The sequence below is a fragment of the Urocampus carinirostris genome, chromosome 9, assembly GCF_059441175.1.
Source record: "Urocampus carinirostris isolate Australia breed hairy pipefish chromosome 9, RoL_Ucar_1.0, whole genome shotgun sequence".
NCBI classification, from domain to species: Eukaryota; Metazoa; Chordata; class Actinopteri; order Syngnathiformes; family Syngnathidae; genus Urocampus; species Urocampus carinirostris.
This window is the reverse complement of record NC_142357.1, coordinates 11,761,678-11,779,081: the sequence shown is the minus strand read 5'-3', so window position 1 is coordinate 11,779,081 and position 17,404 is coordinate 11,761,678. Positions and strand designations below refer to the sequence as shown.

At 41.8% G+C, this 17,404-nt stretch overlaps 1 protein-coding gene across 1 annotated transcript in view; it reads right to left on the bottom strand.

Annotated features, from left to right (window-relative positions):
• pde6a (phosphodiesterase 6A, cGMP-specific, rod, alpha) overlaps nucleotides 1-17,404 on the bottom strand; it is a 41,599-nt gene that overhangs the window by 22,774 nt on the left and 1,421 nt on the right. Inside the window, exons 2-5 of the mRNA XM_088344538.1 lie at nucleotides 12,458-12,788; nucleotides 8,884-9,025; nucleotides 5,165-5,320; nucleotides 1,116-1,205 (exon numbers count right to left, since the gene is read on the bottom strand). Of these exons, the coding sequence (XP_088200664.1) occupies nucleotides 1,116-1,205; nucleotides 5,165-5,320; nucleotides 8,884-9,025; nucleotides 12,458-12,786 (717 nt within the window). The 5' untranslated portion in view covers nucleotides 12,787-12,788. The remainder of the gene's footprint in view (nucleotides 1-1,115; nucleotides 1,206-5,164; nucleotides 5,321-8,883; nucleotides 9,026-12,457; nucleotides 12,789-17,404) is intronic.

Genomic DNA, 17,404 nt, shown 5'->3' with positions numbered 1-17,404 from the left:
TTTGCTTTCATTCTTCAGTAAATAGTTTCTTTATGGACAGAAAATGATTATATTGGCGTTGCTATTTTAAAATGACTATCTCCATTTTTGTATTTTTTTATGTTTGCCTGAATAGAATGTGTAAAACATTTTTTCAAACACAAAAATAGAGATATGGTAGTTACAATATGTATAAAAAAAAACCTTTTTATTCAGGGATTAAAGAAATATTGGATTCAATATTTTTTTTTCTTTCTTATCCCTTTGTCAACTGTTTTAAACCTAAAAGATTTGCTATCCTAAAATATGACCTGCTGCATTGGCCAAGATATTGAAAAGCTTGTGGTTGCTACCAACTGGACCTTTTGCATAATTTTGATTATTACCTGTATATATAATGGTAATTGTCTTTTGATGTCCTAGCAACATCTTTTGGAGCCTGGTCATCCTGGGAGGGGGATTACATCATGTGCGACCCGTTTTCAAGGTTTTTTCCGATTGATGAGTTTTCCTTACCCTCATGCAGGTTTCATGGGATGTTGTAATGGCGGTCTTTGAAGCTCTTTTGTGATAAAGAGCTTTACAAATATGTGTGACCTGACTTAATAAGGAAAGTAGTCAATAAGTAACTCAATTTTATCCATCCATCCATTATCTGCACCGCTTATCCACAGTAGGGTCGCGGGGGTGCTGGAGCCCATCCCAGCTATCTTCGGGCAGTGGGTAGGGGACACCCTGAACTGGTTGCCAGCCAGTCACGGGGCACACAGAGACAGGCAACCCACTCGCTCATTCACACCTCAGGACAATTAGAACCGACCAATTAACCTGACATGCATGTTTTTGGAATGTGGGAGGAAACCGGAGCGCTGGGAGGAAACCCACGCAAACACGGGGAGAACATGCAAACTCCAAACAGAAAGGTTCAATCTCATGACCTCAGAACTGTGCCGCACACGCCACACCACTGCGCCGGCGTGCTGCCTAAGTCCATTTTAATTTCCTCATATTCTTTATATTTTTTGTTTGGTTGGGGAGTCCTCTCTGGAAGGTGTATTGCAAACCCTTGATAATAATTTATTATAATTTCATGAACAATGTCATAATAGTTTGTTAGTAGGGAGTGGGAGAGTTACCTGTCCTCTCCTGGTCTCACAGTTGTGAAGATAACTCAGGTGGAAAACCCGCAACACCAGGTTGGCAAAGTTGAGATACTTGTTCAGGGTCTGTGGGTAAATCAATATTCAACTTTGTGACAAATTATGAATCAAGAAAGAACAAATCGACAAGTCTTAGTCCATCCGTCATCACTCATCTTAACATCATTTTATTAATTGAGCCCTTGAAAAACAATGAGAGCGCTAAACACCCCCAAAACTAGAACTTTATTTAAATAATGCTTTGTAATCATTCATTTTAATTAAATTTGATTGTTGGCCTACTATCCATTTCAAAAGATCCATTAGTACCGGTAGATACTATTTTGTTCCCGTCTTGGTTAAGACTCTAAAATCAATAGCAGCAGATGGAAAGTCCCCAGAGACAGCTCAGTGAGCAATTGTCCTCCTACCTTGATGCCAATCTTTAAAATCAATAGGTTTCTTTGATGCAGGATAGAGCGCCCCCGTCCCAAGTGCTGATCAATCAATGCTTAAGCCACCCTAAGATCCCTTGGGTCAAAAATTAGTCACAATCCGGTCAAAAATGAAGCGATCAATTACTTGGATCAATCCAATCCAGCTCTCTGTGTTTTCTTGTAAAAAAACACCAACACTTTTGAGGCTTTTGAGACAGAGTGACACTTTTCTGTTTTGTTTTTTTTCATAACCCTACCCAATTTTTAGTGTCGTTTTATATTTTTGTATGCCATTTTTTGCGGCAACCTAACGTAAAAAAATGGTTTATGTTGGGGACAAAAAACATTTTTTTAGGAGGGTGGGCTTTTCGAAAGCCAAAACAAATCATTTGATACAAGCATTTAGTTTTTAGGGTTGTTTTGTGCACTATTACCTATATTTCTTAGAGGTGTTTCTTCTAATAATCAAACTTCGTTTTATTCAAAGGCAAAGTGTATTATTTACAGTGGCTTGCGAAACCTTTTGGCCCCCATGAACTTTGTGACCATTTGCCACATTTCAAACTTCAAACATAAAGATATGAAACTGCAATTTCTTGTGAAGAATCAACAATAAGTGGGGCACAATCATGAAGTGAAATCACCTAACCCTAACCCGAACCCTAACTTTAGCCCAAACCCTAACCCTAACCCTGACCTTAACCCTCACCCTTGTCCTAACCCTATTCTCATCCCTATTATTTTTTTTAATTTTATTTTATTTTTTTGAAAATTATTATTGCTATTATTATTATTTTATTATTATTATTATTATTATTATTATTATTATTTAATCTAATTTTATTAGAAGAGAGCAACAGTAACCTTTACCCTAATACTAACATTCATTCTTCCTCGAACCCAAATCCCTAACCCTAACCCAAACCCAAAGCCAAACCCTAACCCTAACCCTGACCCTGACCCTGACCCTGACCCTGACCCTGATCCTGACCCTTACCCTAACCCTAGCGCTAACCCCAACCCTAGCCCTAGCCCTAGCCCGAACCCTAGCCCTAACCCAAACCCTAGCCCTAACCCAAACCCAAACCCTAGCCCAAACCTAAACCCTAACCCAAACCCTAGCCCAAACCCTAGCCCTCTTTCAATTAGCTAACAACAAACAGATAGTTATTAAACCAGCGGACAAGGGTAGTGCAATAGTTATCCTAGACAGAACACAATATATATATGAAGCACACAGACAATTAAACAATACGGCACATTATAAGAAATTAACAAAACCAATATACCCAGAAACAGCCCAGAAAATAGAAGATATCCTACAAACACTTCTAGAAAATGAATATATAACTAAAAAACAAAAACGCTACCTAATAGGGGAAGAGGAAGCCAGACCCCGTAGATTTTACCTGCTACCTAAAATACACAAATCACCACTAACGTGGACTATTCCGTATGAAGTGCCGACAGGAAGACCTATCGTCTCAGACTGTGGCAGCGAATCCTACAGGATCGCGGAATACATAGACCACTTTCTCACTCCACTATCCACAAAACATAATAGCTACATTAAAGATACATATGATTTCGTAAACAAAATAAAACAGATTAAAATAACGCAGGAAACAATCTTATTTACCATAGACATAGATAGCCTCTACACAAACATAAACACGGTCGCAGGGTTAACAGCAGTAAAGCGCTGGATGGAAAAATACCCGGACGACAAACGCCCAGACACAGTACTAATACAACTCCTAGAAATTAACCTCACTAGGAACGACTTTGAATTCAACAAGGAATTCTACTTACAGATCAGTGGCACAGCCATGGGTAAAAAGTTTGCACCTGCCTATGCTGACATTTACATGGCGCATTGGGAGGAAACAGCTTTTGAAAAATGCGACAAACTACCCACCAATTATTTTAGGTACTTAGATGACATTTGGGGAACGTGGACACATAGCAAAGAAGAATTTCAAAAATTCATAGAAATGCTCAACACACACCATAGTACAATTACGGTCAAACACTCCACAAATGACCACCAGATAGATTTTCTAGACACAACTACTTATAAGGGACCCGCATTCACTCAAACACAGCGTAATATTGGAATATAATATTGTGAATGTGCTTAATTGCTGTTGAGATTGTCATGATTGTTTTCTGTTTTTAGTGTCAATAAATTTGTTCAAACCAAAAACACAAACTTTAGACACAAAGGTCTTCTTTAAAGACACTGACACACATGCACTCTTACACAAAAACAGCCTTCATCCAAAGCACACCTACAGAGGCTTAATAAAATCACAGTTGCTCAGATTCCACAGAATCTGCTCGCAACGTACGGACTTTGAAAAGGCCACCCAAACCCTTTTCAAGGCACTGCGACCAAGAGGATACTCAAGATCCTTCCTCAGACAAGTCCGTAAAACATTTTTAACCACAGGGCTACGAGACACGCAGAAAATCATTCCGCTAATTACCACGTACTCAGAATTTAGCCAAATTGCTAATAGAAAAATTAGACAAAATATCAGACACTACAGAACACAGGCATAATTCAAGATTACAAAATCATCCCAGCCTTTAAAAGGAACAAAAACCTCAAAGATTACTTAGTAAAAAGCAAACTACCTGAAATTAACACAATACAAACACAGGCACCCACATTTTACAAACAAGCCACCACAGTTAGGAACACCATTACAAAAACAAACTACCTGATTAAACAAAGAATCACTCCTACCACAGAAAACTGTATTTATGTCATAAAATGTAAACACTGTGACATTAAATATATAGGAGAGACAGGAAATTCAGATGTAGACTAGCACAACACATTTACAACATTAGGAACCTTAGACAAATTAATACACATCTTGTTGCACACTTCATTCATCATGGGATACAAGCTTTAGAAATATCGGGCCTTCAAACAAATAGCAATTGGACACAAAAAGAAAGACGCTTAGCAGAAAAAGACTGGATAAAAAAACTAAACACTCTCTTTCCTAATGGACTAAACGAACGCAGGTAAGACACACAAAAAAACGCTATATTTTCCTGTATGGCGAGTGCTAAAAAATTGGTTTCCCAAGGACCCCCAGAAAATTTTTTTTGGGGGACCTTGAGAAAGCAATATTGTTTCAAAAACCAAACCCTAGCCCAAACCCAAACCCTAGCCCAAACTCAAACTCAAACCCAAACCCTAACCCTAACCCTCACCCTAGCCCTAGCCATAACCCTAACCCTAACCCTTCCACAAATCCTAATCCCTAACTTTTACCCTAGCCCTAGCCCCAGCCCTAGCCCAGTCTGGAGGGGCATTCTTCTTGTCAAATTGACATATACATTTAAGTTAGAAATCAACTTTAAAGGATTTTTTTTTTGTTCATAGTTGGGTCAAATTAACACAAGTAATGATTGTTACACACCCGACCTGAATAGAGATATTTTAAACACAACAGTTTTTAAAGTGAGGATTTTCCTAAACCAGATTAAGTAGACACCTATTGGTTATAGGTTTGACCTCTCTTACCACTGCAGTGTAATCTTCCCTGAGGACAAAGAATCCACGCTTTTGAGATAAATCTACTCAGTTACCTGCTCGTCCTCGGTGGTGAAGTGCGGTGCGTCGTCCATCTTGTTGACGGCCATCATGACGGCCACCATGTCCTTGCCGTTCATGATGGGCACGGCCAGAACGTTCCTGGTGCTGTAGTCAGTCAGCTGGTCCACAAAGTTGCTGAAGTGAGGATTCTGAGGGAAAGTAGAAGTTTAAAGGGCCAACCTGGTGTTAGATTATTGAAATGTATTACTGAATATGTAGTCGTGATTGAATGGGTTTTCACATGAGTTTTATTATTTTAGGTAATCACAGTATCAATTTAGTTCTTATAAATGCACCTTATGCTTATCCATATATTTGATTGAAGTATTTGTTTCTTGTTGTATTCATTTGACGTTTTATTGTATCTATTTATCTAGAGCTTGTTTTGTGGGTGGACCCAAGAGAGGGAGAGGCAGGGACTGAGGCTGGGTTGCTCAAAATAAGGACGGTATTAATGAACAAAACCAGGAACAAAGTAAGAAACGAACAATGGGGCACAAAACAATTGAAAATTCCAAACAAAGTCAAATCACAAATAAAGACGGGAAATGCAAATAAAAAATGGAGTGACAGCAAAATGAAGCCTCACAAAGTAGTGAAGCCCTGTAGGAAAATGCTTCATACCCATGTAGGGGCTTCAAGATGAATAATTTCCTCGATTGTGACAGAATAATGTATAACATGCTTGGTGCATGCAATAAAATAACGGGGCATAAATCATTCTCTGAATACAGAATTATATACAGTATATTCTCAGTGGAAATGTTTAAATCTAAGCTTAAAACACACTTCTATTTTATAGCATATGAAAAACCTATATTTTATGTTGACAATATCTGTGTATTATTTGTTGTTGCAACATCCATTGCAGCCTGGTCATCCTGGAAGGGGGATTACCTCATGTGTGGTTTCTTCATTTTCCTCATGTTGAGATTTTTGAGTTTTTCCTTGCCCTAGTGTAGGTTTTAAATCAGAGGATGGTGTAATAATAGTCTGTGGTTTGGAATAACCTGTGTTCTGTGCAGCCCTTTGAGACTCTTTGTGATTATGGGCTATACAACTAAACATGACTTGACATGACTATATGTATGTATGCTCTCTATTTCAATAAAACTGAGTTTAACAAACGCTATTGGGTCCTGTCTCCGTTTCTGGCTTGTGACACCTAAATGATTTTACCTCCTAAACCATGGTGACCACAAATGATAAAAGCATGTAATTTATAACATAACTTGATAAATAAATAAATAAACATTAAAATCTAGATTCTTAAAACAAATTATTTGAGGACAGATGGCGTGCCTCAGAATTTCTTTTATGAAAGAAGAGTGTCTTGCCATAAAAAATCTTGAAAAACACTTAAAAAGAAGAGTTGCAAGGTGTTTAAATCTTGTTGCTCCCGCAGCTGAGTCAGTGGACAGGACTCTACAGCAGCAGGCCTTTGTGACCACCGGTCTGTAATCTGGGATCGCTCTAATTCAGGACAGATTAACCAGTTTCATCTGAGAAACTAGGCCCCACCACACACACAAACACATATGCAAACGCGCACACAACACTGCATGAACACGTTTGAAGGTCACGAAACCCTTTCATATTGCTAAATGTGAGTTGCGTGAAGGTTAAAAGTGAGTCAGGAGAAGAAGAAGGGGATTGAATGCAAGTGGAATAGCATAAACCCAGTTCATCATAATCTCCCTCCTCAACGGAAATGGGAATCCTCAGCATCCTTCCTTGAAAGTCCTCCATGCTCACCACATTAACATCACAAAGCGGACTGAAACGGAGTTTTTTTGCAACCCCCCCTCGACCAAATTACCCAGGGAGTCATTTTGAGCCTTTCGTGTGGGAATAAAATGCTCCAGTACAGTATTTGCAAATGCCAAAGGAATTAAGAGATAATACCGTTGAGCGGTTTTGGAAATCCGCTTTGAAAACGAATTGTGTTAAAACGTCGCCCTCTTGTGGCTCTTTTACCGGGGTGCCACAACAGAGCGCGAAATACATCCGTTTTATCAATTAATATACAGTATGCAGACCTCTAAATTATATATTTCTTTAATTTATTTCTTTAAATATATTACTTCTAATGAATTAGTTCCCAATAAGTAAAAAATTGAGCTAAATGATATGTTAGGTCCCTGTTTGAAGTACTTTATTTAATATTTAGTTTTGTACTGTGTTCATAGTATTTTGTAATATTTCTGTCGTATTACTGGAGTAGTAGGTTTTGTAATATTTCTGTAGTTCTTTTAGTTGTCCCTATAGTAGTACTTTTGTAGTATTTGTATAAACATCTCATCTCATCTCATCTCATTAGCCGTACGGCTTATCCTCAGTAGGGTCGCGGGGGAGAGAGAAGGTGGGGGGTGGCTGTAGCCCATCCCACCATCTCGGGGCAGTGGGCAGGGGACACCCTGAACTGGTTGCCAGCCAATCACAGGGCACACAGGGACAGACAACTCATTCGCTCATTCACACCTAGGGACAATTTGGACCGGCCAATTCACCTGAAATGCATGTTTTTGGAATGTAGGAGGAAACCGGAGTGCCCGGAGGAAACCCACGCAAGCACGGGGAGAACATACAAACTCCGCACAGGAAGTCTGGAGCTGGATTTGAACCCACGCAGGAGGTTCCCATGACATAAACTGTGGTTTGACCGTTAAAGGATAATTGATAAAGAATATAGAACAATAAACCTATAGTATTTCTATAGTAGTATTTTTGTAGTATTTCCATAGTAGTATTTTTGTAGTATTAATGTAGTATTATTTCTGTAGTAGTATTCATGTAGTAATATATTTTTAGTATTACAGAGATATTTCTGTAGTATTTCTGTAATAGTATCTTTAAGTATTTTTGTAGTATTACTATACTGTAGTTGATTTTTTGAAGTATTTCTGTAGTATTTTTATAGTCGTATTTTTGTAGTATTTATGTAGTAATTCTGTCGTATTACTGGACTGTAGTTATATTTTTGTAATATTGCTTCAGTACTTTTTTGGTAGTATTTTCTTAGTATATTTAAAGATGTTTTTTGTAGTATTTCTGTCATTGTATTTTTGTAGTATGACTGCACTGTAGTTGTATTTTTGTAGTATTTTCATAATCGTATTTTTTTATCGTTGATGTATTTTTTGTAGTCTTATTGAAATTGTATTTTTGTCGTAATCCCTTAGTAATATTTCCGTAGTATTTTAGTAGCAGTATTTTAGTTGTATTCTAGTAGTATTTTTGGTGTATCTTTTCTTTATTATAGTTTTTGTTGTATTAATGTGGTATTTTTGTAGTGCTATTTCTGTAGCAGTATTCTTATTTTAGCATTATTGTAGTAGTTCTAGTGGTATTGCTGTCGTATTTATTTTTCTTTTCATGATGAATTAGGTCTCTGTTTTTAAACACAAAATTTGACATTTATTTTTGTAGTAATATGTAGTATTTTGAGACTATTTGTTATTAAGGGCTAAACAAATAAAAATGACTTGACTTAACTTGACTAGTAGTCAGACAAAGTTACATTAGGGACAAAGTTGGAAACCCCCCCAATTTTTTATTTTTTTTTGCTTTTTTTTTTTTTTTTTACTAGAAGTACCTTTTTTGCAACTACATTTACTAAGCGTACCGTTTTCGTTTGGAGGACCGGATGAAGAAGCCTGGCGGGCCACACGTGGCCGTAGTTTTTCCACCCTTAGGTGTCAATCTTTCTTACCTGGGATACGTCAGGCACGTTGAGCATTTTCTTGGTGGAAGCCACGTGACCAACGATGCCCAGATCCAGAGGATAAACGATTTCACTATCAGGTTGCACCAGGCAATCGTCCAACACGGCGTCTTTATGCACATTGAACAACCTGCCAGGCACAGTTGAAAGGACTAGGTCAGGCATCGGAAACCTTTTTCACTCACAGAGCCGTGAAAGCAGAATTATTATTCATTTATTTTTGGAAGAGAGAGAGAGAGAGAGAGAGAGAGAGAGAGAGAGAGAGAGAGAGAGAGAGAGAGAGAGAGAGAGAGAGAGAGAGAGAGAGAGAATGAGAACAGAGAGACAAAGAGAGAAGGAGAAAAATAGAGAAAAAGAGGAGAAAATAGAGAAAGAGAGAGACAAAGAAAGAGACAGAAAAAAAAGAATTAAAAAAGACAGAGAGAGAGAAAGGGAGTGTGGGTACGAGATAACCAAATAAAGAGAAGAAGTGAAATGATCTGAAATGATCTGCATTCATATAGCGCTTTTCAAGTCAATGACTTCCCAAAGCGCTTTACATAGTGCTTCACATTTCCCAATAGCAGCCGTGATCTGTGCAGCCATGTAAGGCGCTAACCTGCATATTGGGGGTATTGGGGGTTCAGTGTCTTACCCAAGGACACTTCGACATGTAACTCGGACAAGCCGGGATTCGAACTGGGATCCCTTGATCTCAAGACGAGCGCTCTACCTCCTGAGCTACTGCCGCCCCAAAAAAGAAAAGGAAAGCTTAAAAAACAGAGAGAATACAAAGAAAGACATAAAGAAATAAAGGAAATAAGAAAGAGAAAAAGAGATAGACAGGGAGAGAGAGAGAGAAAGAGAGAGAGAGAGAGAGAATGAGAAATACAGTTAAAGTGTCTTCGAGAGTGGCGACATCAAGTGGAAATATTCACAACTGCATCTTATTTTTTCTCCTGCGCTTCTCTCAGCGTTGTCTCGCGGGTCAAATTCAACTCCTTGGCGGGTCTGATCCGTACCCCCGAATCCACCCACTACTACTAATTGCTCTGGGTCCTTGGGTTGCGTTTTCAGGTGTTTACAGTTGTTCTGTGGGTTTTCCATCATAAAGTGACTCAACAGTAAACTTAAATTGTTTAATGAGCTTCAATATACAGGATTCCGTAGCGATGTATGATTTTAAATGTTTTAACCTAATTATGTCCTTATAAATTTATTTTGCAATCTCACATACCCCAAATTAGGAACCTTTGTGTTAGCGAATTAAGTTTTTTTCAGTTATTTTATTAATAAGGTACTCAATTACAATGTCATATCATTGTAAACATAGTTTAAATTGATTTGTATCCAAATGCTTTAATCTTTAGCCAGATTTCATCTTGTCAATCGTAAATACAATAATTATTGTAAATTACCCAAGACACCGAAATATATATATTTTCTCTCCTTTTAAAGGGACAGTGTGTATTATTTACTGATTCCTCATTCGTTATAGAAAAAATAAATTTGATTTTAAACAATAGTAGACTCCATATAACACATATAAACATTAATATTTTTAAAAAATACTCTCAGGTTGAGAAATATGCATTTATTTGACATGACATGTACTTCACCATAGCGGTCAGCCATCTTGCTGCTAAAGGTGCCCGAAAGAAACAAGAAACTCACAAAAAGCTTGGCAGAAATCGGGAAGAACATTTTGCAATTTGGTAACTTTGAGTCTCGGCAGTTTGTATTCTTCCTTGTGCTTTGTAGCACTTGTTTAAGTTGCACTACACAATACAGTAACATGTAGTTGGATATAATATATATATCACATACAGAGTATGCTGAAGCTCCTTGACATCATTGGAACACCATGCCTAGGACGACAGGGCCTAGGACGACAGGGCCTTGGGACTTACACACCTACACCCAGCAATGATGTAAGGCAGGAAACAAGGACCAAAGACGCATGATCCAAGAGGGTGTACGAAGCTTAGAGTAGGAAGGTCGTAGGGCCAAAGCAGTGGAGCATGGAACATGGACCAGATGGGACCTACCCAAGAGAAAGATCACATGGCAGATCTAAGGCGATTGGAACCATTCTGCATCTCTTCCCTGCTGAGATTGGTTTATGACACACTGCCCACACCATCGAATTGGCTCAAGTGGGGCTTAAGAGAGAGCCTATTTTGCAAGCTATGTGGAAAAAGGAGCACCATGGCCTACATTATATCAGGGTGTAAAGTAGCTCACACCCAAGGAAGATACAGGTGGCGCCACGATTAGGTGCTCACGACCCTTGCTTACACCTCGGAGCAGGAGTGGCGCAGGAAACAGCAACCACGTGGGAAAACCGTGCCATCTATCAAATTTGTTCAAGAAGGACAAAAGCCATCAACCCCAATTGCAACAAGAAGCAACCTAGTACGGAAGGCCCGATCATGGGAAACGAAGGTACAGGGGGAAGACGGCTATTTCCTTCGGTTGTTCAGACGACCCTAAGGCCAGATGTGGTAACGTGGTGGTCCGAAAAGGCAAGGAAGATCATCCTCATTGAACTTACAGTTCCATGGGAAGAGTGATGCAAGGAGGCATCCGAATGTAAGAAAGACAAATATCAGGACCTCTTGCATGACAGCAGGGGGCAAGGATTGCAGGCTTGGTTGTTCCCAGTTGAGGTTATTGTGGAGGATTCCCTGCCCAGTCAGTGTGGAGGATGATTGCAGCCATGGGAGTGGCAGGGAGGTAAAGGAAAACAGCAGCTGGCAGGATTGGGGAGGCAGCAGAAAGAGCCTCTTGCTGGTTATGGAGGCCAGGAGGAGGAGATTGGCAGTGATTTGGTGACCACTCCCGGGCCTTGCGACAATTGTTGGTAGTACCGCGTTAAAAAGTAACCTGCTCCAGGAATTTAGTTACTTTTCTCGGTAGTGAGTACTGTAATGGATTATTAATAAACATGCATGACTCAAACGTTGTTTTGACATGGTGCGTTACTCCATTACTTATTAAATAAAGTTTAAGAATTTCAGCGCCATCTAATCGGTGATTGGCCCTCCTTTGCTTGGGATGGATTTGGTAAACCTTGGTCCGCCAGCAACAAAACACCGCTCCCGTTTGAAGCCCGCTCTCTACACTGCTTTCTTACACTGAAAGGACAAGACGTGTTATTATTTATAGATCTGTGAGTTGTTATTTTGTTACAGTCAGTTACTCTAAGTTGGTAATGACGTCTTCTCGAGGTAAGTTGAACCCATAGAGGGCTTTTATGAAGTTTGAACGCTACTTCGCGGATTTTCACTTTTTGCGGGTGGTTCTGGTCCCCATTAACCTCGAAAACCGAGGGATCTCTGTGTATGGTCATTTTTAACCAAATAATTACTTTCAGAGTAATGTACTACTCACAGGTGTCAGTAATCCGGTGGATAACGGAATTACTTTTTAAATGAAGTAACTAGTGACGATAACATGTAACCTTTTACCGTGACGTGCCCAGCACTGCTCGAAACCCAATGAAAATTGGTCCGTGAATCACCAGTTGAGAAAAAACTGCTATGGAGTATCCTGTAAAGACATTTAACATCAGGGGACCAACCTAGTGGCGAGCTCAGCGACGCCGTTCCTCTGTCGATACATGAAAAGGCTCATGCGGTCAGCCCTCATCATGAAGCTCAGGTGCCTCATGAGGTTGAAGAGGGACTTCTCCATCTGCAGGTTGTCCTGGATGTCCCTCACCAGATCGAAGAGAATCTCACTCTCCTCTACCGCCGTCAGCCGGTGGTAACGGCTCACGTCCACCGCCGTCGCCCGGCCGTTAGACAGAAGGTCTGATACCACCTTGGGCCGGAAGTTGACATCGTAGTACTGCTTGGCAAACTGTGAGTTAGCATCGAGGAACTGTTCGGCCGCGGCTGCGTCCACCATGACTGCAGGGCAGAGCAAACAAGTGACCCTATGTTAAGTTTAAACTTTAGTAGACACTCAAGAAGACATCAATGTATTTTGAACTTGCAAAGAGAGGAGCCTTCTGATAACCAATGATCTCCTACGGGCAATGGACTCTGGCGCTTCATCACTTTTGCTGCTGCTGGACCTTAGTGCTGCTTTTGACACAGTGGACCATAATATCTTACTAGAACGGTTGGAAAAATTGGTTGGTCTCTCAGGAAACGTCCTCTTATGGTTCAGATCCTACCTCTCAGAATACCTGTCTTAAATATGGCGAAATGACATCTGAGCCCTATAGTGTTACCTGTGGTGTTCCGCAGGGTTCAATGCTTGGCCCCCTTCTTTTCAGCATTTACATGCTTCCATTAGGTGATATAATTCGCAAGTATAATATCAGTATCCAATGCTACGCAGATGACACTCAACTATATCTCCCGATGGAGGAATCAGCCACACTAAACTGTGCAAATTTGGAGGCCTGCCTCACTGAGATAAAAGAGTGGATGTCACTCAATTTCTTGCGTCTTAACTCTGAAAAGACCGAAATGTTAGTTATTGGTCCATCTAAATGCCGCGACTTATTCTCTAAAACTGCTGTGAACATTGACAAATGTCACCTCACACAGAGTGACTCACTTAAAAATGTAGGTGTCACATTTGACCCCGATCTGTCCTTTCAAACACATGTGAAGAAAATTACTAGAACCATCTGCACAACATTGCTGAAATTTGTCCTATGCCGTCTCAGTCGGATGCAGAGATTATAATTCACGCGTTTGTTACCTCCCGTCTCGATTACAGTAATGCACTACTCTCCGGTCTTCCGATGACCAGACTCAAGAGTCTTCAGCTGGTACAAAATGCCGCAGCGAGGCTTTTAACTAGGACAAAAAAGTCCGATCACATCACCCCAATTTTGGCTAACCTGCATTGGCTCCCTATTAGCCTAAGATGTGATTTCAAAGTTCTCTTATTATTATACAAAATCATACATGGACTTTCCCCCTCATATCTTTCAGATCTGATTTCCGCCTATGTTCCGGCCCGAAGCCTTCGTTCTGAGAGCGCCGGTCTTCTGGTGATCCCAAGAGCCAAGAAGTGTTCCCCTGGTTTGTGTCACGGTCGCCATGACGACCAGTATGCCACGCCCCCGAACTCAAGCTGAAGCAGATCAGCTGATTGCTGTTCTGCTATTTAAGGCTGGATTTTGGGTTTGGCGGGTGCTGGTTCATTACTCATTATTCACAATCCCGGTCTGTTATGCCTTGTCCTGTTTTAGTCTGTTATGCCTTGTCCTGTTGAGTTCGTGCCGGAGGAACTCTGTATTGTTCTGTTTTGCCTCGGAGTATTGGGCGACTTTTATTTTATTAAATAAAACCTATGGATCGTCAACGCATTTGAGTTCTCCCTTCATGCCTCCTGCCTCCGTTCTGGTCCGGTCACCTTCCACGCCACCACGTCTCGTGACAGAATGAACCAGCCAACAAATAGAACTCAGCGAACGATCCCAGCGCGACTTGGGAGAGCTGGAGAGCGCAGTTCGGCAGGCGCCTACTGAGTTGGCCTTCCCTGCCCGTTCGAACCACGGCCCCGCCCGTCGTGGCCCTTGCTGTGCCTCGAATGGGGTCCCGGGAAGAGTTGACGCCTGCCTGTTCGACTCTCATGCCTGCCTGCCCGACTGCCGTGCCGATTGCCTGCTATTCCGTCTCCCCTGCGTGCCAGCCCGACTCCGACTCTGCTGCCCGTCGGGCCGACTCCGACTCTGCTGCCCGTCGGGCCGACTCCGACTCTGCTGCCCGTCGGGCCGACTCCGACTCCGCTGCCCGTCGGGCCGACTCCGACTCCGCTGCCCGTCGGGCCGACTCCGACTCCGCTGCCTGCCAGCCCGACTCCGCTCCTCCTGTTTTGCCGGTTCTGATTTTGACTCTCTCATGTCTTGTCTGTTCTGATTTTGACTCTCTCATGTCTTGTCTGTTCTGATTTTGACTCTCTCATGTCTTGTCTGTTCTGATTTTGACTCTCTCATGTCTTGTCTGTTTTGATTTTGACCCTCTCATGTCTTGCCTGTTCTGATTCCGCCTGTCCTGTCTGAATCGCCACTTCTGAACCTGAACCCCTGAGCCTGACTCTTCTGAATCTGACCCCCCTGAGTGCGACTCTTCTGAATCTGACCCCCCTGAGTGCGACTCTTCTGAATCTGACCCCCCTGAGTGCGACTCTTCTGCATCGGCCTGACCTGAGTGCGACTCTTCTGCATCGGCCTGACCTGAGTGCGACTCTTCTGCATCGGCCTGACCTGAGTGCGACTCTTCTGCATCGGCCTGACCTGAGTGCGACTCTTCTGCATCGGCCTGACCTGAGTGCGACTCTTCTGCATCGGCCTGACCTGAGTGCGACTCTTCTGCATCGGCCTGTCCTGAGTGCGACTCTTCTGCATCGGCCTGTCCTGAGTGCGACTCTTCTGCATCGGCCTGTCCTGAGTGCGACTCTTCTGCATCGGCCTGTCCTGTTTATCTGTCCTGTTCTCGTCGGTTCTGCCTGTCTGTCATCCCCTGTCCAGTTGGCCACCAGACCCCCCCTGCCGAGCGCCGATTCCGATCCGCCCGACGCAGATGGCGCCTGCCTCTCCCCGTTCCTGCGTGTTCGGAGGAGGGAGCAGGGTTGCCCCAATCGCGATCGTCAACATTCCGGGGCGCGAGGTAGTAATTTTTTCTTTTTTGGGACCTCGGGAGCTGTCCCTTAAGAGGGGGGCTCTGTCACGGTCGCCATGACGACCAGTATGCCACGCCCCCGAACTCAAGCTGAAGCAGATCAGCTGATTGCTGTTCTGCTATTTAAGGCTGGATTTTGGGTTTGGCGGGTGCTGGTTCATTACTCATTATTCACAATCCCGGTCTGTTATGCCTTGTCCTGTTTTAGTCTGTTATGCCTTGTCCTGTTGAGTTCGTGCCGGAGGAACTCTGTATTGTTCTGTTTTGCCTCGGAGTATTGGGCGACTTTTATTTTATTAAATAAAACCTATGGATCGTCAACGCATTTGAGTTCTCCCTTCATGCCTCCTGCCTCCGTTCTGGTCCGGTCACCTTCCACGCCACCACGTCTCGTGACAGTTTGAGAGCGTTCTTCACCCGGGGACCAGTGTTGTGGAATGCTCTTCCCCCTGAGATCCGATCTGCAACCTCAGTGGAAATGTTTAAATCTAAGCTTAAAACTCACTTCTACTCTACAGCATATGAATAACCTAAACTTCTCATGTGTAATAACCTGTGAAGCCCTTTGAGACTCTTTGTGATTAAGGGCTATACAAATAAAAATGACTTGACTTGACTTGACTTCTGATAAGAGCATTCTTACCTTTTCTAAAACCTTTCCCTGAGCCCCGTTTTTCGATGATATCATTAAGGTAACAAAAAACAGGTCAGCCATAAAGGGTGCGGACCTCAAAGAACAGCAACGTGATTGGCCGACAGTGAAAATGATGTTCTAAACAAACAACAAACAATGGTGCGCAAAGATAGTCAAAATAATATATTGGCATCCTTAAAAAATATTTGCATTCGTCAGATATTAAAAACTTGATTACATTATCACCCTACATCTGTTTAAAATTGATAATGAAATGAAAGCCCTGATTTGGCTTGGTGTCATAATGAAACTAAACATGGATACAAACTATGGCCTCAGTTTACTGAGGCCATGAGTGGTATTGAAGAATTTTATACATTTGACTATAAATTATATTATAAAATTAACTACAAAGTAAGTACATGTACTCAGTTTGATGCAGTAGAGAGATTCACCGACTGTTTTTCTTCAACGTACATTAGAAGGATAGGATGTCTGGAATGCAGCAGACGTATTTTGATAACATAATTTCCGTAAGTGCTGACGGGAGAAGACCAGACGCACAAGGACAAACATCGCGACGCCCTTCGGCGAGGAGGTGGTGGAGCTGGAACCAGGCGCGCCCATGGGAGGAGTCGGCACGCCCATGGGAGGAGTCAGCACTCCCATGGGAGGAACCGGCACGCCAGCTTGTGAAAAGACGTGGGAAGATCGGAGAAGATCGGAGAAGATCAAGGGAGAACGAGAGAGACAGTAATTCGGCTAATTCGGTTAATTCGATGGAGTTCACTTTGTTAAATTATTTAAGAAAATAAATCTGCCCCTGTGTGGAAATGCCGGTCTCTTGTCTGTCTTTTCACAAAAAGAAACGAGCATGCATCGTTAGGTGAATGAAGGCTATGTTCGGTTAATGAAGTCAGATAACTAATTCCAACAATTTGGTAAACGATACATTATAATAGTTTAATTCCTAACAAAACGATAGACGTAGATGCATCAGCCTTTCGTCTGCTCTCCTAAGATTGAAAAATGTGTTAAAATACGTGACGGGTTGTATTCGTCGACACATTCTGTGTTATTTATCCCGTACATTAAACACAGAGACGTGCAGTGAGGTTCATGAATGGCGATGCACAGACAGATTTGCAGACAATCCGCACAGTAATACGTTGCTAGGTTACTAGGTGTATTGATACTACTCGTAATATAATGACACATTTTAGCGATTTTAAAACGTTTTTCAAAATGT